The following is a 26812-nucleotide window of genomic DNA, read 5'->3' as shown; positions in this document are numbered from 1 at the left end:
CTTAATGCAGCTGTTTTGACAGAAGACACTCTTACAGACTTTACAGTTTGGAAGTATTGAATGCTCCTGATAGATCCTTTTAAGTGTTTTAAAGTGCATAATTGGGGCACTTGAGCATAAAACTACAATTATACACTTGCGTGTTAATTTTGCGTACAGATAGATATGACTTCAGTCTGGACATAAATGAGAAGGAAGCATTTTACTCTGAGTCTAAGAATTTGTTTTGTGAATGCTTTAAAAAAAAAAAAAAGATATTCAGACAGTAGCCTGAAATGACCAGACTTGTTGGGGTTTTAAGCTTCCAAGAAAGGGAAGGAGCACGCATAGATACAGTGGAAATTCTTGAATGCCTTGAAAGAATAGTAGGTATTATAAAGATTGTCTGATGAAGCACATATATGAGTTGGGGTTAATTTAACAAGAACAACAAAAAAATTATTAGGGTGGCAGTCTGACTGAATGAACTTGGTCTTTGATTGGTCTTGGACTTTGATAAGTTTTCAAGTGGGCTATTTTAAATTAATCAGGACAGGTCATGTTTAGTGAGTGATGTTATAACTATAAAGTGGCTTGCTTGTTCTTCTGTTCTATTTTGAGGATAATGTTACATGAATTGCATTATCAGTATTCAGATACTTATATTTAGCAGATGTTTCTAAGACTTACTTGTGGTAACCAATATGAGGAATAATTTACAATAATCATCTTAGCCTGAGTATAATAAAAATGTAATTATTTAAGGAATTATTATGTGCTATATGGTTTCAACTATGAATTTATAAGATTGATGTCTTTGATGTTTCTGTCAGGGATCTTTTGATGTTTTCCAGTGCTAAGTAATAGGTCAAATTAAATAAGAGAAGTGGAATAATTCAAATATCTAAACTCTGCGAGTATAGGGAGGAGTTTGAAATTTTTCTTAAAAATACTTGCAGCAATATTTGAAGTCATAACTATATTATAGTTGTAACATGTAGTGTTTGGCCGATTATGTAAGTGATCTTTTTTAAGAGGCTGACTTTTTTTTTTCTCCTGTTCTGAATAGAGAAAGGGAGAGAGAAGCCAGCACAGAGAAAACTTACATATTTTCTTTTTTTTTTTAATTGCTGATGTTGTTCTAAAGATGAAGAGTTTGGGGTAGGGCTGCTTTTTTTTTTTTTTTTTTTGTAGGAATGTTAGCATTGAGGGACTGTACTATGGGAATGGGATCTGGATCTCAGGCAGTTAATTTATCATCCAGCATAGAGTTATGCTGGGCTGGTAGAGACGTAATCAAATTCTCTTTTCCAGTTGGTTCACCCGATCATTCTGTTTGTCTCAGAATTCCTTGCTGTGGGGAATTTTTAGTGTCCAGATAAAAAGTATGATTTTGATCTTGCTTGAGCAGAGGAAACTAGTCGAGTTTGGACTGTACAAATGACTAAATTTGTCACAGAAATTGCTGAAACTAGATGATAGCTGTGAGAGGTTACGCCTATTCCTTTTGCGTTGACCTTTTGTGCTGTGGACACTATTTGGGGTTTGAAATCCATAATGAGAACACAAAGAGCTGTAAATCTGCTCTCCTAGTGCATGTACATAGCAAGTTTTTTGTGATTAGAAGTGTGATATCCCTTAGAAAAATGAAGGACTAGAACTGGCAATGACTTGCTTGCATAACACCAACCTGCTGCTGTGCTGGTTCAGAGCCTGGCCCAGGAGGCAGAGCTAATCCAAACGTGGAGATCTTGTCGGAGATCAACAGAAACTGGATGTGTCCCTTGCCTGTTAACTTTGCACAAAGACTCTAAATTGAGGTATGTTTAGAGCAGCTTGACATTATTAAGTCACAGACTCTCGGAACGGTTGAGACTGGAAGGGATCTCTGGTCAAACTGCCCTGCAGGGTCGCTCAGAGCAGGTTGCTCGGGTCTGTGTCCCAGTGGCTTTTGAGTGTCTCCGAGGATGGAGACTCTCAACCTTTCTGGGCAGCCTGCTCCAGTGCAATAAAAAGATGTTTCCTAATGTTCAGACAGAACCTCCTGTATTTATTTGTGCCCACTGCCTCTTGTCCTGGCACTGGGCACCACTGAAAAGAGCCTGGCTCTGACTACTTAGCACCTTACCTTCAGGTATTTATATACCTGAAGGCTGAACAGTCCCAGCTCTCAGCCTTTCCTCATAGGAGAGATGCTCCAGTCCCTTAAATATTTCTGTTGGGCTCTCTCTGGTAGCTCTCTCTTGTACTGAGGAGCCCAAAAGTGGTGTGGCCTCACCACTGATGAGCAGATGGATGACCTTCCTTGACCTGCGGGCAGCACTCCTTCTAATGCAGCCTGGGAGTGCATTCACAGTTTTTGCCCCAGGGGCACATAAGTGGTTCATATTCACCTTGTTGTCCACCAGGACCCCCAGATCCTTTCCTGCAAAGCTGCTTTCCACCTGACTGGCCTCCAGTGTTTACTGATGCCTGAGGCTATTCCTCCCCAGGTGTGGGGTTTTACACTTCCTTGTTGTTGAACTTTGTCAGCCTGTCAACCAGGTTTCTTGGGCCCCTCTTCACCTCCACAGTCAAATGGGATTCTTCCAAACAGATTCTTCAGGAGAACAAAGTCAGCTCTCCTGAAGTCTCCTGAAGGGTTATGATCATTCTTTTTTAGTCCTCCTCCATCTTCTCAGGATCCTGAACTCCACTGTCTTATGACTATTGTAAGGCAGCCTTCAACCTTCACATCACCAACAAGCTCCTCCTTGTTTGTGAGGACGAGGTCTAGCAGAGCACCTCTCCTTGTTGTCTGGACATTGTCATCGATGCTGTACAGGAACCTCCTGGATTGCTTATGCCCCGCTGTGCTGTCCCTCCAGCAAATGCTGGGGTTTTTGAAGCCCCCCCCCCCCAAATGAGGACTGCAGCTTCTGAACATGGGATTGCTTCTAGCTGTGTGTCTTCCTGGCCAGGTGGCCTACAGCAGATGTCCACCCATTGTTGCCCATGCTGGTCTGATCTTCAGTCTTTACCCCTCATGATGTATCCCCAGATAGAGCTCCATACATTCTAGCTGTTCTTTCATATAAAGGACCACTCCTTTTCCTCATCTTCCCATCCTGTCGTTCTTTAAAAGCCTGTATCCCTCCATTGCACCACTTCAGCTGTGGGAGCCATACCCCCGTGTCTCCATAATCCCAGCAGGATCATAGCTCTGCAGCTGCACCCAGATCTCGAACTCGTCATCTTTATTCCACATGCTGCATGCGTTCGTGTGCAGGCGCTTGAGAGAGGCACCCCAGCATGCTAATTTCCCACAAAGGGTCTGTCATTTTTTCCTTTCACCATATTTCTCAAAGGCCTTGGAGCCCCAAGAGGATGGAAGAGTGGCAACTGCAGTTCTGTAACATCAAAAGTGAGGCACTAGAATGCATAAGCAAGCACATCCATCACCACAGGTGAACTCAAGTGGACAGGGGCTTGGTGGGGGTGTGGAAAAAGCAATAAATAAGAACGTAGAAGATAAACAGCCATAAAAGAGAGAGTGCATGCATTGTGAAGGTCTCTGGAACTCCATAGTCTAGCGAAACTCAGGAAGTTTGGGTAGGAAGAGAAGAAGGGCATGGGCTGCTGAAGATTACACAGCAGCATTCCCCATAGAAAATATTTTATATTCATCTCTTGCTGTTTTTAAGAAGTATAGTGAAGGGCTATGTAAATGATCCCAGGTGATTTAGCTCTGAAAGCCGTTGAACTTAGATATAGTAAGGACAGTATTCATCAAGATTTATATCATCGGAAAAGCGTATGAATGAATTAGAAAGCATTCACCTTCCGTCTTGAAAGAGACTGGAAGAAAGAAAGAAAACTCAAGGATGTGCAAGATACTGGGTAAGCAATGGTAAACAGGGTGTGTGTGCATTTTTCCTTTTCCCGCTACTGCAATTAAATAATAATATTTGCATTTTTTCCAGCTACCAAGATCGTATGCCAGAAGAGATGTAGAGTGAAAGGGATTTTTGAGTCTCCAGTACTTAAGTGTTGCGAGTCTTTCTGTGTATAAATACATAAAAATGGAGCATTACTCATGCAGTTAGATTACCTGCTATTCAGACTCAACCCGTACCTCTCATTTGTGTTCCTTGCTTTAGAAGGTTTGAATGGCTCTGCAAAGCTTGTCTGAAGAAAAATGTTAGCATGTGTATTTTTTTAACCAATTTCTTTAACCATCATATGAGAAATAGTGGTCAGAACTGTTGGCACTCTGTTCCCTGGAGAATAAATGGTAGATACAAGATTTGGGGACCTAAGATTGTTTCATAGTCTATTTGTAGATGCACAATAAATTCCCTTTAATAAATTATTTTTTAAATGATTACAAGTCAGGTTAAATACAAGCTTTTGCATTTTTCTTCAGTTGATGGCTGTCGTTTCATTGGTGGATTTCATGCTATTAATGCTGTGAGGGATGAGACTTCTTGTATGCTTTTTAATGAAGCACCAACCATTGGCGACACCATAGGAATCAGGAAGAGCTGGCATTGTTTGTGGCAGTTGCGATGTGCTTTTTTTAAATTGGTTTGAAAAATGAAAATCAAGTACTTAAGCAGATAACATGATCCCTTTTAATTGTTTTGATTGTTAAAAAAAAAAAAGAAAAAGGAAAAAGAGGAAGGCAGAGGATAAGAATAGATATGTGACTCATTTAAGCGTGTGTGTATATATAGGCACTGTGATTTCTCTCTATTTTTAATACAATATATCAAAATAGCTCTTCTGAAAAAAAAAACCTGCAAAGTTTCAATATTCTCTATGGTATTGGTCTGAGGGGATGGGTATGACAGTATGGAATTCTGTTACTAGAAATTACCTTATTTTCATCTCTTCCTTTACAAAAAGGACCAAATGTTGCATTAGTACAAACTGTAATGCAGTGTACAAATCAGCAATATCAGGCTCTTGTGTGGGAAAAATTTCTTCCTATTGTTTTAGACTCAGCTGTTTACCTCTCCCTTGAAACTAATTTTAGCTCATCTAAAACATGCAATTTTTTTTTTTTTATTTTTGTTTGTTTGCTGTTTTTAGGGGAAGGTGGGAGTAGGAGGTGGTTGTGATATTGGCATAGATTTAGCATTTACAGCAGAGGTAGTTTTCATCAATTTCTGACAAGGGAATCAAAGTGTTCTTTTTTGGAAGGAGAGATATTGCTTTTCCTTATAAATGATTGACTATTTTGTGGTGGTAGTCTTTATTTATTTGGCTCTTATCATGAAGAATAGCAAACTTATTCAAAATCTCAGTACATCAAAAATATGTCAATACATAAAACATAAGTACTATTCCATACTACAGTCTATGCAAAAAACTATGTTAATAAGATGTGAAGGCTGCATAGCTAAGAAGTCAGAAAACATAAATGATAAGATTCTAGCAGCCACATTAACTGAGCCACATTTCACATCCTCTATATTTTATGAAATGCCTTTGACAACATAAATCAGAAATAGAAGGTGCTATATATGTGCAACATGGCTCAGTTAATGTTACTTTTGGAACCTTAACATCTATATTTTCTGACTGGAGAGTTTTTTAATCATGTAATCTTAGTAGTTTTTTACATTCTATTTTTTTATAGTTTCTCTGTTTTTTGAAAGAGAGGAAAATTGCCTGTACTAATAATGGGTTAGCTCGTGTTGCTTTGATTTAAGCTACAGTAAAAGGCAGTATATAGAGAGCACCTCGTGACAGGTACATATTTGATGCCGTATACATTGCTCTGACAGGTAGTGTAATCATGCTGCTGCGCACCCTTTCAGGAAAAGGGGTCTGTAGACGTGTTTGAAGTCCTGTCCTTTCTGTCCTGCACATTACAGTAGTACAGGCGATGACTGCATTGCAGACTGCAGCGTATTGTGGAGATACTTGAGCTACCTTTTTAAATGAACTGGCTTGTGTACAAGAAGCATCCTGTCTACAAGAGCGTGGATCTACGCGTGACCTAGTTCACCCTTCGACAGAGCAAGGCAAATTAGCCTAGCATGGCTTTTGGTGTAGGCTTCTTCCAGTATCTGAGCTAGTTTGCAGATCGGTGTGCTGCACTGCAGTCTTCAACATAGACGTACATTTAATGACTCTGCAAAATCTGCTCCCTTGCACGTTCTGGAATCAGGATTGTTGTGCTGCGGCATAGAAACACGCCTCCTACCCCTTTCCTTTGTGGCCCTGGGTCAGGGTAGGCCAACATTGAGCCCAATGTTAATATTTTAAAGGCTCTTAATAAGATTTTGAAGTTCACACTTCACTGTAAAGGCAAGCAGTCTAGGAAAGACAGTAACATAAGTGAACGTTGTGACCAGTGTATTGTCAAAAGGTCAAAGATGTAAGCGATGAGTAGTAATAGAATTTATAGAATGTATGAATAAGATGCCTTAGCATCAGGATTTCTGATTTACTTCTGATTAATAGTCTTGGCGTTAACACAGAGCTTTTACTTGATTTCCTTTTAGATTTTTTTGCCATTGTGAGAAGGATTTGTAGCTTTCGTTAGGACTGTATGTGCACGAGCACACTGGGGTTTGACATAGTTATTATACCATGGTCCCCTTTCTCAAATCGCTATAACAGTCTCTATTGCCACTGAATGTATGCTGAAGGATTTTCCTGTGCTGCAAGCATGCTACGCTTTCCTCTTACTGTACTGCAGCTAAAGGTACTGCTGAAGACCTGTGCTTATGTGAACTTGAAAGTTCTAGATATGAGCTGAATTTTTATAAGTGAAAGAGAGTGATAACTTTCCCATAACATTTTCTAATTAAATGTATGGAGAAATGAATGATTTGAATGTGTGAGGAAAATACTTTTGTTTTGGCGGAGTTATGGTTTTGGAAGTGTAAGATTGAAGGAGTAAATGTTTCACATAAAACTGGTGATTTTCTGAGGGTTTGATGGGAACTGTGTGACAACTTTCTTTACAGCTAATATTGAAGTTACCCCTGTAAAATTAAAATAATTAGGATTAAATTTGGATATAGCATTTGCTGACTGCAAGAATGTACTGTTTTAACTCCTCGAGTGAATTACCAGGTGTTTTTTTCCCCGCGGGGAATTCCAATCACTATACATTTTGTATTTTAATTTCTATGTAATTACAGTGTTATAGTTGCTAGGAAAGTGGAATGTTACTGATGATTACTTTTCTGAAAACAGTACTTATTTCACAATGTTTGGATCTATTTCCCTGTTTCTCAGCAAAGTAGGTCATTGCATCAAGTAGTGTCACCCTTCCCTCTGACTGTCAGCCCTGCCATTGGAGTTATCTTTCTAGAAATGTGGCTTACTGCTAATCAGGCCAAACACACCCCTTTTGGGGATTTTTATATTATGACAGTATGGTTCAAACTTCTGAACTGTGCTGTTGCCTGCTAGTGAAGTTATGCAGGATCTGTCCACGTTTTTGGGCACCGAATAGACTGCATGCAGTCTAATAGAAGCAATGGCCAGCCAGTGTTGCCAGGACCCTTTCCTTGCTGTGAGCATCTCATGGTGACTGAGATGTTCAGGTAGGTCCCAAAGTGGCTTGGCAGAGCTTTTTGTGTTAGGGAACATGTAAAGTTTCTTCCATTATTGACTGGAACTACCCATTAGGATGATTAAAGAGTGTAGTAGCTGCATATTGCTGTTATTATTAGTGTACCTGTGCTATCACGCTAATTCTGTTGCATTTTAATTTAAAAAATTATTATAATGACTGTAATGCTGTCTAATCATCCTTCTCCTTTGACATCAGTCATGGATTATGCATGCAAAAAATTGCTTAAAACTTCCATTACTATCAAGGTTTTACTTGGACAAAGAATGTCTGCCACAAGACCCCTTGTTCAAGCGAGAATTAAAGATAATGGGCTAAGTTATGGGTTTAATTGGATTTCTCCCACCTCTTCATTCTGGCTGCCAATTTTGTTCCTCTTTTATTCTCCTCCTTTCTTTCTTTGCAGTCAGAGTGGCTTAATCACTGATGGTCGGTCATACTTCTCCCCAAATAATGCTGTTGGTACTGTGCAAGTCAGATAGGAGGCGAAGCAATTATTACAGCTTCTGTGCTTGCCTAGAAATAGATTGAAACTGGGATCTGTTCTTGCCGTACTGTCCCAAGAACGTATGTGCTGCCACAGGCATGCTGAAGTTTCCCAAACGCTGGTCACCTGTGTTGTGTAGGCCACAAAGAGTGTGGGTGGAAGGGAGAAAGGGAGGGAACAATTACCTTAAGAAGAAAGATGATGCTTGGGTCATTTACTCCAGGCATTGTAAGTAATTGGCTTCAGATTTGTTTTGTTCTGGGGAGATTTTAATTAAGCTTTTTTATATGCTGTTTAATAAACATTTGTCCATAAGCGGTATCTTGTGATCCACATCAGTAAAGCAGGAGGATTAATTTGCATGTTGTTGTTTGTTATTTATTTAAATAGCCACAGAAATTATACTGAGCCTTCTACTAAGGCAGCTGTGATGGGTCGCTGCACTGTATGTATGACATCTAAAAGTACATGTAATGTCAGGATTATTGGGGGGGATAGGTCTTGTTTGTGCTTTTTTCTTGTTTTCCTCTCTAAACAGCTTGGGTTGAGAGAACATGGAGGAAAATTCTGACGTAAATAACTGATACGTAAGGTCAGAAGAGCCCAGTACCCTCTTTCGCACCACTGTCTGGAAGCAGGGGTAGCGTTTAAGGACTTGGAGCAATCTCCCAGCTTCTGGCAATAAAGGTGTTATTGCCTCTTCAGGTTACTTAATTTGTTACCGAGGTGTCTTGCAGGCCAAAGCTCCCTTGCTTTCTCAAGGGAGACAAACACGTATTGCAAAGAGACAGTTAGAACACAGGGATGGCCGCACTGGGTCAGATGAAGGTTTCATGTAGCCCCGTATCCCATCTCCAGCAGAAGCTCTAATTGGATGCCTAGAGAAGAGTCAGAGCAAAGCAAGCATATGATACTTCCCCCAGTGCTCTTCAACCCTCCAGCTGTTTTCAGCTCAGAGACTTTCTGAGCCAGATGTGGCTCTGTATATTTGGTGACCCTCAGAGGATCTATCTTCTCTGAAATTGTCCAGTCTTTGCTTGAGCCCACATGAACTTTCAGTTTTCAAAACACTGTTTGGCAAGGAGTTTCAAACGCCTGCTACTGGAGACCCTGCCTGTGTCTTGTTGTGAAGATTACTTCTACCAGCTTCATTTAATGCCTTCTGGTTGTTGCGTTGGACATGATGATTGTTAGCTTTCTATCATATTCTCATTTCCCGGTGTCTTTTCCAGACTTGAAGGGTTCTAGCTTGCTATGCTCCTTGTGTGGACACTGTTCTACGCCTTTGATTCTTGTAGCATTTCTCAGAACCTTGTGTTTGACCCTTCCTAATAAATCGAAGAAGTCAAGAGGGATTTTTCCCTTGCAAAAGCTATGTTGATGTTTTGTAATTCTCATCTTCATTCTTGCTTGTACTCATTTATCCAGTACAGCCATCAGTCCTTTACAGTCTTAAATTCCTCAAATCTCTCTTTAAAAAAAAAAAAAAAACAACCAAAAACGTATTTCAGTTCTCGCATACCAAGGCAGCTCTGAGTTAGAGGTTACATACCATCATTCATAATTCAGCTATTTCATTCTTGAATTCGTTTAGACCTCTGGGATGTATCGTCTTGAGCATTTCGTACTGTTCATTTGTCAGTTTGTTCCATGAATAGTTCCATCATATTCAGGCACATTCTTTGAGTCCCTCACAAAGAAGGACTCCAGCATGGGAACCTCCCAAGATTTTTCCACAGTGCACACTAGTGAAGAAAAAAAATCATTAAGCTTCTCTGTGATGTCCTCATTTTCTCTGAATCTCCTCTTATACCTTGATCATCACTTGGCACTTCAGACTTTCTGGCAGACCTCCTGCTCCTGATGTGCTTGAAGAAATGATTCATTACTCATTTGATTTGCTTTCCTAGCTGTTTCTCCAATTCCTTCTGGCCTGCCTTATTACATGTGAAGTGCCAGAGTTTACATTCTTTTTTGTTTTCTACTTTTGGACTTGGTGTCCAACTGGCTTATTGAAGGATGCCTTTTTGCTTCTGGAAACCTGCTATGAGCCACGTTGATGTCCCTTTGCTCTTCTCAAGTCTTTCTTAATAGGTGGCGAATATCGGTTCTGTGCTTTCCATGTGGTGGTTGTTAACCAGCTTTGATGCTGCCACTCAGGTTTTATTTCTCCTAGCTGGCTGTTAGAGCTTCCTGTGTTGGGTTCCACTTGCTCAGTCTACGTGCAAGCAGTTGCAGTCTCCCAGTGCTCCTTTATGCCCTGCCTTTGCTGATCTCTCTCGGTGTGCTGCTGTCAGTGTCACCACAGTCCGGCAGTGCCTGGAAGCCCCAGCACTCGATCTTGGGTTTTGGAACAAAGTCCATGTTTTTGGAACTCTACTGCTTCGTGAGGGGGAGTTCTGTTGTAATTCATTTCTAAACTCTGTAGTATATGCTATTACTATGTCATCAGCTGTCTTCCCTATGTATTTGTATCCTGGCATGATGCAAAATAGTGTCCTGCTAGTTGCCTCCATTAACCAGATTTCTCATGGGACTACGGTTAGTGCTTCTGTTTGAGGCTTGATGCTCCAGTGATCCAGTTTCTCTTCTACTCTCACTCTTGGTGTAGAAGGCAATGTATTGTTGGGTTTACTACTTGTCACCCTGTTTAGTCTGCAATCTGTCTGTCTGTGTGCCTGTCTTCATTCTTTGATTCTTCTGACCAGCTTTTCTCGGTAACCCGGAATCTCCATGTCGTTGTTTGCAACAGCAGTGTCATGCTTTTGAACCATGTGTTCTTCTAAACCCCTCTCTTCAGTTTAAAAGTCCACTGTCTTGATTCTTAGGTACCAGCAGCCTGGATCCTATGTTGAGGTGAGCTCTGTCCTCCTGTACAAGTATCTGTATTCCAGAAGTGCTCCAGTTCCTTCTTGCTTTCTTGACTTCTTGCTTTGTCATCATCGTGTCAACCAAGCATTGAGATTCTCTCACCCTCTTCCCAGTAGCCCATACTTATCTGCAAGCATCTCTTCCCTTCTCTTCCCAATGCTATTGGGACCCAGATGGACCGCAGCATAGGTTTCTCCTCAACATTTCCTAGGAACCAGTCCAGGCTTTGTGACCTTTGCAGCTGACAAGCAAATCACCTTATGGCCCTCTGTCAGGCCCCACACTCCAGCTGTCTGTTTGCCTGGTGAAACCCTTTTCAGTTTGCATTCTGGCTCACTTATACATCAGCAGAGGAAGAGGGTATTTGTCAGAAAGAGTTAGTGTGGTCATACAAAAATGCCAGTGATGGAGGAAATTGAGAAATTGATGTGCAAGCAAGGAGAGCAAGTGCAGATGTGGGGCTGAAGTGTTGACATGAGGAGTTCACAAGAACTAGGACTACCAACTCCTGGCAGAAGTAGTAGTAACAAATCAAGGTGTGATGGTTTAAAAACAAACAAACAAAAAAAACACAAACAGAAAAACCCCAAACACCTAAACATATGTTAAAATTTGACTTTGTATTGTGATTATTGCCTAGTAAATATTACTGTATTGTTGAGTGAATATCATAAGCTAACTTTAGGTAAAACAGGTATGTGTTTGTATGTTGAGTAAACAGATTTATCAGAGTATCAGAGTCTTGGTGGGAACAATTTCGGGATCAAAGCATTTCAGACACACTCAGGTATCCAAGACGTTTGCTTAGGGCAGAGATGTGCAGGACCAATGGGAGATCCATTCTCGATGGGGGGGGAAATCCTATATTGCATATTTCATTCACCTGAGATGCTATAAATACCAGTGTCGGGGGGGGGGGAGGAACAGGTATCTAAAATAGGGGCAATACAGATGCAATATCAGGAGATTACTTAAAGTCTGTTATTTTTTAAAATATCTCATGAAAATGTCAATGTCTATTGATACAAGGCTCAACGCCTAAACCATAAAAGAAAAATTCATCTGATAAATTGTAATGGGCTTGATTGTGGTTATAACTTAAATTCTCAGTGTGCAGGGAAGATTTCTTAGTGTATGATACATGTGCTGATTTGTCTGTTAATAGGACTTTTTAACAGTTTATGTTGTGCTCTTTTGTGTGCTTTTCGTTTTGCTTAAAAAGATTTATCTTAGTGGGGATAGGAGAAAGAGATTGATCTTGACAAATACAAAAGCCTGCCGAACCTTAATTTTTTTTGTCTAAATGTTAAACACACATGTATGTACAAAAGCTAAAAATATGAGGGTTTTGTGCAAAAAAAAATATTAAAAAAATCACCAAAAGCTAGTATTTTATTGCTCTAGAAAAATGGCATTTCTCTTTCAATGTCTATTTTAGAGTTGTGCTATCCAGTTCTGCTTTTGGGTCAATGTACCAAAATGATTCCTCTGTAGATTTGGCTCAGTGGTGTGCCTATGGAGTGCAAACTTTAAAATAACTGCCTCTGTATTTTAAGACTGGACATTATGGGGTCATGATGTTCAGAAGCATAGAGTTTTCCTTAGAAATCCTTCCTGAAAAGGGAAACTGTGCAGAGAGCACTCCGGCTTGCTCCTCTTGCTCAGGCGAGAGGATCTAAGGGCTTGCGTTAACTCTTGGGTACAAGAGTTGAACAGGTGGGTCAGGGCTGCAGCTGAGGATATCGCGCCTAGCCTGGTTAAAGTACAGGTGTAACTGAGCTCAGCTTCACGTCTCCTGTGTCTCGACTCACATATTTGCTCTGTTTGTCTCTTCTAACAGATACCGCCTCAGTATGGTCAGCAAGGCGTGAGCGGCTACTGCCAGCAGGGCCAGCAACCGTATTACAACCAGCAGCCGCAGCACCTGCCGCCCCAGGCGCAGTATCTGTCGCAGGCCCAGCAGAGGTACCAGGCCCAGCAGGTAAGCGCCGTCCCGGAGTGCGAAATGTTTTCTGCAAGGCAAACAAAACCTGCCTGACCTCTTTTCGAGATAACACTGGTATAAACAAAATCAAACTCACGCGGAGTCAGACAACATCCTTCTGAGAAGTCTTTGGGCATATACATACAAATACACGCACGCACACTTTCAGGATTTATTCTATATCAGTTTTTTTTGTTGTTGTTGTTGTTGTTTTTTTAATAAGGCCAGTATTTGTACCCCAGCAACTATTCATTCTGCATTTAAAAACAACCAAGTTGCTTGATCAGATGTCAGTAGAGGCTGAAGGTTTTCCTTGTTTTTCACATTTTCCCCTCACAAGGCAGATGCTGAGAGCTCTAATATGGTCACTGGTTTGTTCTTTGTGTTGTTTCATTTTTGAGGATAGATGAGTTGAACGCATTTTGCAGCTGCTTTGCCAAGGGAGCTTCTTAGGAGCTATTTTTATAATTGATATCACAGCTATTAATTTGAATGTTTTCAGTTTGCCCATCCAGGTAGTAAAACTTCATAATTCAGTATCCACTGCCATTCTTGAATTATGCTTTATGTGTTAGCTGTTAAAATTCATTTTAAATGATTCTATTTTTAACTAAGATCAGAACTGGTAGTATATGGGTCTGCTTCCTGGAGCTAGAGAAACACTCAGATTGTAGATACTGAACAAAATGGATGTCCATAGCTGATACAACTGCAATGTGTAGGCTAAGGTCCGTCTGCAGCCTCAGCTCTGTTAATCACGGAGAGCTGATCTGGAAATGGAAGGATGAAGCTAAAGCATGCTCACCATCCTGGGAAATCTAACAAAAGTAAGTTGCTCAAGACTGTGTATTAGTGAAAGCATCAGCATTTGCTGCGGATCACTGGGGAATTCTGTCAGGCATGGCTGATTAACATTTTGTGATAATGCTCGTGCAAAGAAGAAATCTCAGCTTGAAATAAAAATAGTGTACAAAATAAACTTAACAAAAGATGCCATGAGGTAGGAATGATACAGGAAGTTCCTCTCCTTTGATTTTAAAATAAAGCTATGATAATTTCACTGTGTAATTACATGTTAATTTTTCTTCATCTACATTTTAAAATTCGATTGAGAATTAACTTTTTTTCATTAAAATGCTGGATCGTTTATGAAATAGAATTCTTAATTGTGTCTGTGATATCCTTTAAATGTCATACCTTTCCATCTTTTGGATTATACGTAACTCACTTTAAATATTGCAGTTGTCTTAATTTTATTCCTTTTTACTTTGGCATTGAATACTTAAATTCTTTATGACTTGAAAATACTGTTCATGAGCATCTTGATAAAGTCTTAGCTGATAAAGTCCTAGTAATACATCCTGTGAGTGAGAAGAAACACAGTGTTTACACATCACAGTTTGTGAAACTGAAATGTATTTTCCTGCCTTGGACAGCTCATCATATTTTAAATATTGTCAGTTGAATGGATAGAGTATTTTAATTTAAAAGTATACAAAATTTGCTGACTATACAGAACTTATAAAATAGCAAGATACTGATTTATCTGTTGATATGCATTCCAATTACATAATTTTTTGCTATTATAGCCAGTAAAATGAAGGCTTGTGCAGTGAAGTGAAGGGTATCATAGAAGGAGGGTAAAGGCAAAATGAGAGTAAAGCCTCCCATATATTATGGCCTTAAGAGGACTGAGATAGAGGAAGAAAGGGAGATTCACAGGTAGAAGATATCAGCCTTGCTATAGACAAACTACTCCTTTGAAGATCCTGAGAAAGCTCAGGGAAGATCTTACTGCTGTTTACAACTTCCTAATGGGAGGATGTAGGAGAGAGCACAGCCAAACTCTTCTCAGAGGTGCACAGTGGAAGGACAAGAGGCAATGGACACAGGCTGAGGCAAGGGAGATTTTAACTCTGTAAAAGAAAAAACAATACTATTAAAATATTGAGCCAAAGAGACAGGAATCTCCATCCTTGGAGATGCTCAAAATTTGGCTGGACAAGATCCCCATGCACCTTGTTCTTGCTAGACTAGCTTGGAACCAGAGGCTTGACTACCTGACCTCTCTCTGAAGGTCTCTCCAAAACCTAAGTGACTCTGATTTAATATTGGCTTTACATATTTTAAATATAACTTAAAAATAAGCTATGAAGTCATATAATACTTGTTTAACCAGTTAGAGTATTTTTTCTCCCCCACTCTATTAAAATACTATTTCCTGTTTATCTGATTCTGGCAATTAGAAAATGTGGGACAATCTCGATTATACAGAGACTGGTTCTGCCATCCTTAGTTTTGCTCTTCTTTTCATCCTGAAAATGAACTTCATCCATGTCTTCTGTATTCCATTAACCATTTTCTTGTCTTTTTTATATTGATTTTGTTGGGTTTTGCACTCAGAATTGGTATTAGCATGTCCTACTATTGAATTGTCACAACTTTGAGGAATGTGAAAGTCAATAGTTTCAGCATATTAGCCTCAAGAAGAGACACTGGCCTCTGAAGATGTTTTTGCTGCATGCTGGCTAGCCAGAGTCATGTGAACGCTGTAGACTTACAGGTATTTTTCTTGGAGAGCATGGATGGATTGTGAACCAAGAGATGATCGCTCTAATAATATTGAATTATCTCATGGGAGCCCCAGCCATGGATCAGTACATTATTATTCTGAGTGTTCGACAAGTACATAAGAAATAGGTTGTCTCTGCCCCCAAAATGTGGCAACAGGTGAAGTCAGATTAGTAAGGGAGGTATAAATAAGAAAGACAGTAATGCTCAGAGTAGCCAACAGTGGTCTGAGACTTCAGAGATGGGAACTACCTGTCATTGGTGTGTAGGCTAGTAACGTGGAAGGCATTCATTTGGTTCATTCTTGTATTAGGATATTCCTTTTATTCTACTGCTGCAGCAGAAAACTGCATTTCAAGAATATGAATGTTTGCTTGGTTCATGATCCGATACCTTGAATGATGGCCAAACGCTCATTAGCTTTAACAAGAGATGTTCTTTTCTTTCCCAGTGTTGGAAAATGCTGACTATAGTTGCCTGCCCTCTGGACAAGGGAAATCAGTTTGAATTAAAAAAAGAAAAAAGTATTAATTTTGAATAGAAAATGCAATTACTGTGAATGATTATTGAGGTTTGGGTGGCACAAACTCTCCCAATTAGTAATAGGTAAACAATAATTGTTTTCAGTCCACGTTGTAGTCAGGGAGAAACAAAAGATTAATCTGCCGCGGAAGGTACTGAGGGAGGAGTAAAAAATAAGGAAGAGAAAATCTTTCTCATTGTCTTTTGCTGTCAAAAAAAAAAAAATGTTGGACAAAGCTTCTTATATACGTTGACATAGATTGACTGAGCTGATTTTAAAAGTCTCAGAATTGTATTTTCTTAAGTCTTAGCTGATGTTAAAGGATTCCCAAATATAAATAAGTTTGTCCTATGCAATTTGATCAGTTTTTCTACTGAAAATCTACGGGCATCCATGGATCCTATTCTGTGCCCGATGGACTGGAAGCTGAACTTGCTTGTAATAGGGGAGCAGCTGTGAGGTGAAGTTCCATGTTGTTTTTAGGGTAAATAATCCATCTACATGATTGCATTGTTTGTGATGTGAGTGTAATTGAATGGGTTTTACTTCCAGATAAAAGAGAGATGCCAGATTGGAGAAGGGGGTCTGCTCAGTAAATACCTTATTTTCCCTACTTTTTCCAGTGTATTTGTTTTGGAGTTTATCAAACTGAAAGTAGGGTTTATTTTGGATAGGTGATGGGCTTTTTTGTGCCATCAGTTTCCTTTTATATAAAATCCTGTAGTGTGATTTACGGAGTATTTTATTATGTGAACAAAAATTGATAGGAAATTTCATACAGATGATGTTTTATTTTTGCTCTGTTAGAATGCGAGTGAGTTTCTGCAGTCAGGTGTAACTCCTAGTGTTGTGCCTTGGAATTGGTGCTCATCTTCATTTCTCACGTATCATGGATGTGTGAAACTGTTGCTCCTTTTCCTTGACTCACTTGAATTCAATATGCAATCTTGTCAATAAAAGTAAATGGATAAAATAATTTCTGGGTCTGTTCCAGTGACTTGTGATTTCCCGTTCTTCAAATAAGCATAGAGGAGAAGAAGGAAAGCGGAATTTATTTGAATGTTTAAACCGTAAGCTGTTTAGATCTTTGTTAAATTGATTGCTTGGTGGGTAGGAAGGGAGTTTCATAAGGGGTGATTTGATAGTAATACTGGCATAGTTTACTACAGAGCCATATTGTAAGCCAGCATCAGTCATCCCCTCTTTGATTCAGGAGCCTGCTGTGTTAAAAAAAATAAAAATAAAAATGAAAACCATTAAAGGAAGAGCTTTGTTTTAAGCAAATTTATTGCAGTAGCAGCAGATTCATTGATCATTAGATACTGCCAGTAGATGTAGGTATCTCCTTGTTTTAATTTTTTTTTCTTTTACCTTTACTGCTCCTTAAAAGAAAAAAGACAAAGATGTGTGTTATACTACTAGAGTGTTGCCCTTGGCAGGGTTTTTCATCTTGAAATGGCATATAAATGAATAAATGCTTCAGTTGTTTTTGCAGTTTTAAATCTTTTGCCATAACTAGAAGTGATATTTTGCTCAAGAATGTCGTGTAATTGCAAACTTAAACTGTCATCATTAAACATTATTTTGTTAAGATAGTGTGATGTATATTTTGGGTTATTATGCTTTCCAAATGGCTTTTAAACAGCCATGTTTATATATTTTCTTGTTTTATGTAGCATGTGTTCGTACATATCGAGAGAGGATCGTGCCTTTGAGATTTAATGTGTAATTTTACGAGTTGGGACCGTATCACTCTTTTGACAGATAAAGTAGATCTGAAAAATAATTATGGTCTCACTCTTGTTTAAACAAAAATGGTGATTTTATTCTACACCTGTTACTGTTATCCTGAAGTCATCTTTAGCTTGAAGTATTCCTGGAAGCTTTCTGCATGCAAACTTGCAGGATAGAGTGGGATTATGCTGATCCCTGCTCTCTCAGGCAGGCATGAGATTAAAAGCAGAGGAGAGCGTGGCGGATCCTTGAGGTGCAGCAGGTGTGTGCGCTTTTCTGGGGCATTGGTCTTCCTGGTTAAGTGTGCACGAAGAGGCTGTGTGCATGTATTTTTAAACCATTCCTTTGTGGTTACCATGACTTTTTTTCTTATTTAAAAAAAAAAAAAAAAAAAAAAAACAGCTTAAAGAAACAGGTCACTCAGGCTCAGTCCTTAGTCTGGTTTTATTTAAAAGGATAAGATGTTTTGTAAACAAGCAAACAGACAAGGTGCCCTCACTATCGGGTTTTATTAAAATGATTTAAAAGCTGGCCAAAGCCCTGGGGCTGGGTAATGGTGTTGGGGAGCACCATCTTCCCCATCTGCAGTCACTTGGTGCCTGCCGAGCTGGGGCTGGGGAATGCATCGTGTGCTGTACCTGGAAGGTGCTGCAGTGGCTTTCCAGAAGAAAGCTCAACATACTGGTGGGGTCAGCAGGCATTTCCAGTGCTCTGTGGGCCATCAGCAGCATGGGACAATGGGGCAGGGGCCGCCTTCTCCTGCTGAGGACTGCAGGGCACCACATCCCTGTGCCCCAGCGACCCGGCCGCAGGGGAGGAGGATCAGCAATGGGATGCTGCCCCCAACGTCATAGCGGGCAAAGAGGGTCCATGCATCGCTCAGGTCTCCCGTTATTTTTAACAAGGTGCTTGTTACGCAGCAATAACTGGAAGGAATTGATTTGGTTCTGTGCAGGGGGTCACTGAAAGCCAGAAATCTCAGGTTTGTTTCTGAAGTGGCGGTGATGGATTGAGCCAGTCGCAGTCGGCAGCCTGAGTGTTGTGGGCATGTTCCCATGTGGACATCTGTTTCTAGCACTGAGTCAGTGCAAGGTAGGACAGATACAACATTACCCCACTTGAAACAGTCTTTGAAAATGTGAACAAAATGTGAAACTAATTAATTGCTTTTCATGTCCAAGCTGTATGGCTGTCATGAAAACAGAACAAACTGTATTGTGGCAAAATGCATCAAATTGCTGAAGTGATTTTGGTACCAGGAGGATGAAGTTTTGTTTTGCGATTTCATGTGAGCTGCTAAAGTTCCTTTAACAGTGTAATAAGCAGCATGTTAATTAACATTGTCAAGCTGTTTTGGGGTGTAACACAGTATAAAAATGCTGTTGTTGTAAGTTAGGAATAGTTGTGTTGCATGCAAATATCACATTCATTAGTAAGTAACAGATAATCCTCAGTGAGTCCAAATTAAAGCTTTATACCTCAACTCAATTATTCTTTTTAATAAAATCCCCACTCTCTTATTAGAAACTGGCACAGAATTAGCCGTCGACAGTGCTGTAGTTCAGTCTTAACTCCCGCAGAATTTAATTTAAACTTCTTTCAGAATATATGGGGCCTTGCAAGTAACGTGTAGCTGCCCGAGGCTTAAAGTTATAATAAGGATTGTTTGTCCTTCTCTCCTTTTAACTCTTGTGTTTGCAGTCATCCACCACTGACGAGTGGTTGCACTTAATGTTTGTTGTGTTATGAACCACAGGAAATCTGGGAAGGAACACGCCTGCATGTTAATCTGACATTTGCTGCCAGCCATATAGGAAAGCATTCTTTGTGAAAGTTGGCTATTACAGTTATATGAGAACTCATAAGCAAGTTTAATGTTCAGAAGAGATTGGTGCTTGTCGCCATCAACAGTGACTGACACCACTGCTTGTGCACCGTAAATCCTTCATGGCTTCCATTGTCTCCACAACAGAGATGGTGTTTTGAAATGCTGGGCTTATTTTCATTTCAGAGGTAATTATTTTCTTTCCAAGGTAAAGAGGAATAAAGAAGAAGCGATTCCTCTGAGCCATTCAACCCCAAATCCATAGCATTAAGAACTCGTGCTTCTGATGCGTACCTGTTGGTTGGCTTTTACAAATCAGAGCTGCCTGTATGTAGTGAGCAGGGAAATCCCTGACAAGAAAGTGGCGGGGTGAAAACTCTCACACAGCTGGGTTCTTCTGCCAGCTTTTCCAGCCTCCTTTCTGTGGGACCTGAATTAAGAGTCAAGGAAAAACAACAGTATAACCTCTTTATAAAGGCATCCGTTTTGGTACACTGAGCACTTTGTTGTCAGCATACTTCAGAGATATCGGATATCAAAAGCCAGGGTGCAGTCTTGACTTTTTGCATCTGTAATAAAGCTTGGAGAGATTTGTGGGGACGAAGGAGTGGGAGAGCAGTCTTTCAGCAACTGGCTCTCAAACTCTCACACCATGACTTAAATCTTGGCTTCTAGACATGTCACCAATGGCCAGCACCTCTGAAAGAAAGTTGTCTCCTTACCATGGTAAACACTGCAGTGATTTAAAAAACAAAACAAACAAACAAAAACACAAAATGACTGGGGAAATATTTAGGAACCATACTTGTGCATAAAATTAACTTTTATATTTTTTTTAACCTTTAAGTGTGTAACATTTTCAGGAGGGGCAAATGAGGTTTGAACCTCTGTAGGTTCAATGAATGCTTAACTGATTGAACTCTTTGCCAGTTCGTCAGGTTTCAGCTTTTAGAAAGTCTTATTTCATAAGCACGATACTGCCATAATACCAAGAAAGTGCTAAGCATATGACTGTTTATCTCTGTGGCTGAGGTTTCTTGATCAGCTCAGGAGTTCAGTGAAACCACGACTCCTGTTGTGCTGCATCTTCTCCCAGTAATGGGAATAGCTGCTTATGGTCCATTTGGGGAATGCTCTGTTTGTTCAGTGTTGTTTGTATCATTCCAGGAAATGTCAAGCTCTTCTCTTTTATCCTCAGAGGTTTATGTCTATTTATAATAGATGCTAGCTCGTCAGGCTTGGAGAGCCATCTTCCAAAGTCAAGGGACTGGAAGGATTAGGTGCAGGCGGAAGAAGCAAGGACAGTTTCCTGTGAACTCACACCCGAGCACGAACACAAAATGGGGGCGTACCGTGAAGCAGCACTAGCACCAGTGTGGGCTTATTTTTGCTGAAGGCACATTGACCAAACCCAAAAACATGCATTCAGATTTTGGGAAAACTTTCTTGGCCCTGTTGTTTTAAAGTGATTGTTCGCAGACATGGTGATAGGTAAAGCAAGATAAAAAATAACTCTAGTCTATTGGGTTTGAAACCTTTAATGTTAGCATGTGTAATAGCCCTTTGTATGCATCTAACTCTGTAGTAAACCTGGATTTGTTAAATGGTATTCCTGGGAAATGAGAAATATTTTGTCTTGTTGAGTGGTGCTACTGCTTATGTATAAAGCGTACCGAAGTTGTTTATACCTCTGTTTGATAATCTTCCAAAAGCACAGCCAGTGTATCATACGTGATGAAAGTATGTGTTTGTTCGCTTCTACGTTGTCTAACAATTCTGTCACCGCAGTTTAAAGATCCCCAGCTGTAGTTAGGAGACATTTTTCCATTCACTTAATTCTTTTACCGTGTTCACCTACTAGTGATTTTCTGCTGAAAGCGGGCTTTTCCACCTGCAGTTTGAGGGAGGGATGTAAAGGTCTGCTTTCTTCTCCCACAAAAGCGGTTAGTCTACCTCCCCAAGCATCTGCTGCCAGTGGGGCTTGGTGAGGGTGAGCGGGCTGCTCAGAGGAGCTCGGCCAGAGCACGCTGCACACCTGCTTGGCAGTGGAGTTAATGGCAGCCTGGACCCTGCTGGCTTTTAATTTTAATTTCCTATTTTGTATCATTCTGAACCTGGTAAGCACATATCACAGCTCTTGGGATTGTAAGATGAGCATGGAAGAAAGGCCCTAGTCCTGATGAGCTTTTTTTTTTTTTTTTTTTCCATGTACTGAAACAAAGTTAGCCCTCAGTATTATAAAGAAAGACTGGCAATATGAGCCTCCTCTTTGCTAAATGGGAAGAGAGAAAATCTAGTCTGGGGGAAAAGGGGAAGTCTTAACTCCTGTTTGCTCCTTTTTGGTAAGCAGCCAGTTGTTTACACGCAACCAGTTTGCAGGCATAGTGGACAGTAGGAAAAATCTCTGCAAAGCACTGGAGCACAAAAGATGGGGATGCTGTACTTAAATATTTTTTTATAAACCAAAAAATTTGGTATTTATAAGTAAATAATCCTGAAAGGAAACTTTTTTAACCTTAACTACAAAAAAACCCCCATGAAAATCTATCATGGATGTAGAGTGTTATGTCTAGAGAAAAGTCTTTTTCAAGGTTACAAATACAGTAAAATGCACATGTTTCAATGTGTTTTTCAGAGTTCTCAAATCAGTTAGCGGTTTGGCTTTGATCCACAGAATAGTAGTATTGTTGTTACAGTGGCATTATTATTTAAAGTTTCTAAATTCTGATTTCTTTCAGTATTTAAATCACAGAAGGTTAATTAAAGCAGTTCTTTATTCTGCAACTGCTTGGGAATATTAACCTCACAAAGCCTGCATTAAATCACTGAAGTGATAGAATTGCATTTGCTTTATAAAATAACCCTACAAGAGCAAAGACAAAGCCATTTATAGTTCAGTGCCATTAATTGCTTGGCATTTAGATATTAGTGTAGGAGTCTATTAATTAACTTGATAGTAAAACTCTTGGAATACAGGCTGATAAAAACTATTTTGTTTTAGGAGATTAGTAATCATAACTAGTGTTGTTCCCCTTACCACTCTCCTTATTACCCAATGATGATTTTATTTTACTGTTATGGAGACCAAAATTAATATCCCAGAAATAATTTTATCTATACCTTTGAAATGTAGCGGTAAGTTAAACAGAATAGTAAGCAGAATAGTAAGTTTTTCAAAAGATACCTGATCACATAATAGTCATTTACTTTATGATCCATTAATCTGGTGGCTCTTTTTAGACAAATGTGTCCACACAAATGTTCTAGAATATAAATGCACAAATCCCGGTCTAAGAAAAATTTTGAAATGTGAATGGGACTGTACAGTGAATTAAGTGATAACGTTGTGAAGTCTGAAAAATGTTAATAGATCTGGATGTGTTTTTTTTGTATGTGAGCAGTATATATTCCAGATTTTAGTGGTCTTGTAAATTACACCTTATGGCCAGTTGCAATGCAGCAATATTCTCTTATGGCCTTTAAATTAACACACGTTATTTTCCTCAGAGGTGGGGAAAATAAGTTTGTTAATATCTCCTCGTATAAAATTTACCACTGTGGGTTTTTTTTCCTGCTCATATTTTCTTTAGTAATCAAAGATGTTTGCTGTATGTATATTTAGTTTTATTTTCTGTATCCTGAACTGGGATTTTGTTGTTAAGACAATGTATTATCTGAATATAGGTCAGCATATATTTAATATATATTCATTATCCTTCCGTGTGCTTCCCCTTTACTGCGTTTCTGTCCTACCATAGCGGGATTTGGAATGTGCAGCTGAAACCTTAGAGGGTTTGTTCGTTGTTGCGATCAGGTGTGACCACCAAAGAATGAAACAGCAAATCAAGGTGAATAAGATACCGCTTCAAAACCAAGCTATCTGTACATGTTGACAAAACTGCTTGGTGGAGAGAGGAGAAAAACCGCTGGTCTTTGTGAGCTGTCCCTCAGTAAATCAAGCTATGAGAGAGTACAGCCTCTCTCTCCACCTCTTCCTATGACTTCTTCCTGATTGCCAAGTACCCATCTACAACCCCTGTTCCACATGCATGTTTTGGGGTAGAAAATGAAATACAGGTATAAGGTTTTATGGTTTTGGGTGTCTGCCTACAGAATTCACAAAGGCCTTGCTTTTTCACCCTCAGAAGAAAAAAAAAAAAAAAAAAAAGGTTTCCTCTTCCTTTATTACCGAGCACTCCTTTACCAACTTTCAGCGAATATCACTGGTTTGTTTGTTTGTTTGTTTTCAGGGATGTGTTAGAGAATAGTCAGTGGTCCGGCCACAGTTGAGGTTTAAGTTTTCATCGCTTATTCTCCACAGCCCTGCCCCTCTGCCACTCCCAATGCCAGCCCAGTTGGGAATACTTTTTATTGAAAAAATTGTGGTTGTGGCAATGGTGGTAGAGACTTTTCTACCTCAGAGATGAAAGAAATGGTTCACCTCTGTTGGTTTAAACTTTCGTATTGTGCAGTCTGTTGGATTGCTCCTGCAGCTAGGTGCTTACGTCTGTAAATTATTGTCCTGTGTAAATTACTGTTCTCTTTCCACTCCTCGGACTAAGACATTTTTCCATGTGGCGGCTGGGTTTAAAAATTGTTTTGCAGGCACTCCTTCTTCAAGGACTGCGGAGGAAGAGCGGAGAGGAATGCAGCTAATGCTCTACCTCCAGTAGCCCCACATGTCCCACGCTAACCCTCTCACGTTCCAAAAATTTAAGTTAACTCAGATGGCAGAGTCCAGCTGAGAAAACCCTCTTCACCAGTGTTCTTGCAGGCTTTTCTACATCTGAATTTCACTTCCTTCCCTTGCGATTCTCCCGTTGATGAGTAGTGGGTAAGCCTCATGTCGGTCATTTCTTTTAAGAGACTCTGTGGTGGAGTATTAGGGAATGACAACAGATGACATTGGACTGTGATATAGGTGGTGTCTATCACATAAGGAGCTTTATATTTAGGGGAAAAAAATAAAATAAAAGCGAGAAAATAAAAGGAAACAAAGCCCCCTCACCACTCAGTTTTTATGTGACCGCAGTGATGTTTTGTGTTGCTTGCAGCCCTTCCTTACAGAGTCGCAGGTTTTCCTGAGCCTTCGGGTGAAGTCCTGGCTCACGCTGCCGTGCCCCAAAGAAAACGCTGCAAAAATATTTCCCAGCCTCGAGTGCGGAAGTCTCCTCCTTGGGTACCTCGCTGGATTGGCCCGGAGGTAGCAGCTGCTCTTGGAGCAGCTTTTCTCTTTATTCCGTAAGCTGGCGGCAGGGCCCCAGCCCCGCTGTAAGCTGCGGGCAGTCCCTGACCTCGTTTCTGCCAGCCAGCCGTATGCTCCGAGAGCCGCCTCCGCCGCGGCGGGCGTCTGGGGCCGAATCCTGCCCTCTGGGGCACGCGGCTCCCCGGCTCAGCGCCGACTCTGAGGAAAGGGCAGGCTTCAAATCCTGCCCTGCTCCGGCCTCCTGTCGCTTCCAGCTCCGTCCGGGGGTCTCGGCCCAGCTTGGCATCTTGGGCCTGCCGAAGAGCGCGTACCTCCCCGAGCATTAGGAAGGAGTAGTTTGGCAGGGCAGGACACTGGATGGCACAAAATCTGTAAGTCATCGCATTAATGTGGTAGCTTGTCCCAAATGAATAGAAAGAATAGAAAGTTAAAAAAAAAAAAAAAAAAAAACCAACCAACTGCCAACGCTCTTTTTCTTTGTTTGTTTTTCTTTTAAATATAGCTCTGTCAGTTAAAGGATGGGCAGGGAAAGGAAATACTGGGTGTAGAAAATGAAAGCGTGGTTGGACTGCCCAGCCTCGTAGGGTTTTTTAGGAAAAGTCCAAAAGGCTCTCTAAACATGGGGAAATTCATGGAAATAAAAGGCTTGCTTTACCTCTTACTTCCAAGTTATATTTATAGTTCTCAGATTGCATCGTCAGGTTTTCTCTCATCTCCTCATTCATACTTGAACATCATGTCTGCAGAACAAAGAAGGTGTACCTTTTTTTTGGCCTGTAAATTAAGAATTGACAGCCATTTATCAGGCTGTGAGATGTTAAACAGTCACATTTTAATACAAACACCAAACTTGCACATTATTTTTTTCATGTGGAATGTTACGAGAGAATAAAACTAGAAGAAATGTCTTGTCTCTGATTAAATCCACTACTGATATGCTCTGTGATCCGTGGAATGCAATAGTGGGGGAAGGAGAATAGCAAGATAAGGGCTTCAGAGAAGGGTTTCATCTTTGAGCTCTTCCTGCATCATTAGCTTAACGTGGCTCCTGGAGGCCATACAGGCAAGACATATGTAAAAATGGACAAGAGTGTTTAGGAAGAGGGACCCATCTTTCTTGTTAGCTGTTTCAGATTACCTGATATATGACTGGAAGCTACCCTGTCCAAACAAATAATGTTCTTCCTCAGATGTGGGAGACTTTTTTTGACCCTATCTGCGTTTAATGTGCTTTCAGTGTATTCTGCTGGGGAAAACTTTCCATAGTTTGGTAGGCTGAGTTTCTAATGACTTCCTGAATGTTTAGATGGCTTATGGACATATGTAAGCAAATACGTGATTGAGGCTGAGATAATTATAATTTGCACCAACTTCTGTCTGCTACAAGTACAGTTTTTTTCTTCTCTCTCCTGTGCCTTGAGACTTAACTCACTTATCGATTTGTGATAAGGGGGGATCATGAAGGGACAAAATGGTGTTCCCATTGTTGTAGACGTATGTGGATTAGCTTAAAAGAAGAAATCTAGGAAGCACAACTGTTTTGAATGAAACTGCAGATATCTTGGAAGGGGCGGCATTAATTACACTGAAGATCAGATGTCTTACTGATGGTGACTGCTCTATGCCTGAGACATCGAAACTGCAGCTTTTCTAGGTTTCTCCAGGTGCTTGCTGTACCTCAGGACAGCTGCTCTCTTTGTCTCCGTTCAGGTGGTGGTAGCGGGCTGGCTTGAAGAGATCTACATATTCTGATTATGAGACGGGTTTATTTACTTCATCACTTAAACATAGACTATCACGCTGAAGGGGATTACTGGACTGCACTGGTAATCAACCTAAAGTGGTTTTGTTGGCATGGGACCTACCAAATCCGTTTTTCCAGCCATCACCTGTTCTGTCTCTGCACTTAAAGAGACTTGCTCGCTGGCTTGTGCACAGTGCTTGCACAGTATCTTGCACAGCTGCAAGATACAAGTTTCCTTTTCTTTAAAGCTTTGTTTTTGTTCTCCACCCCACCCCCCCACCCCCCCCCCCCCTTTCTGATTCATAAAGGTCA

The 26812-nt window shown here is 40.3% G+C and overlaps 1 protein-coding gene across 8 annotated transcripts in view; it reads left to right on the top strand.

The window, feature by feature from the left end:
• ARID1B (AT-rich interaction domain 1B) overlaps nt 1–26812 on the top strand; it is a 325904-nt gene that overhangs the window by 68730 nt on the left and 230362 nt on the right. For all 8 annotated transcript variants that reach the window (XM_040553589.1, XM_040553591.1, XM_040553588.1 and 5 more), the window contains exon 3: nt 12754–12894. In XM_040553589.1, the coding sequence (XP_040409523.1) occupies nt 12754–12894 (141 nt within the window). The remainder of the gene's footprint in view (nt 1–12753; nt 12895–26812) is intronic.

The sequence above is a fragment of the Cygnus olor genome, chromosome 3 (assembly GCF_009769625.2).
Source record: "Cygnus olor isolate bCygOlo1 chromosome 3, bCygOlo1.pri.v2, whole genome shotgun sequence".
Taxonomy (NCBI): Eukaryota; Metazoa; Chordata; class Aves; order Anseriformes; family Anatidae; genus Cygnus; species Cygnus olor.
Note: the sequence above shows the minus strand (reverse complement) of the source record. Positions and strands in the feature narration are given on the sequence as shown.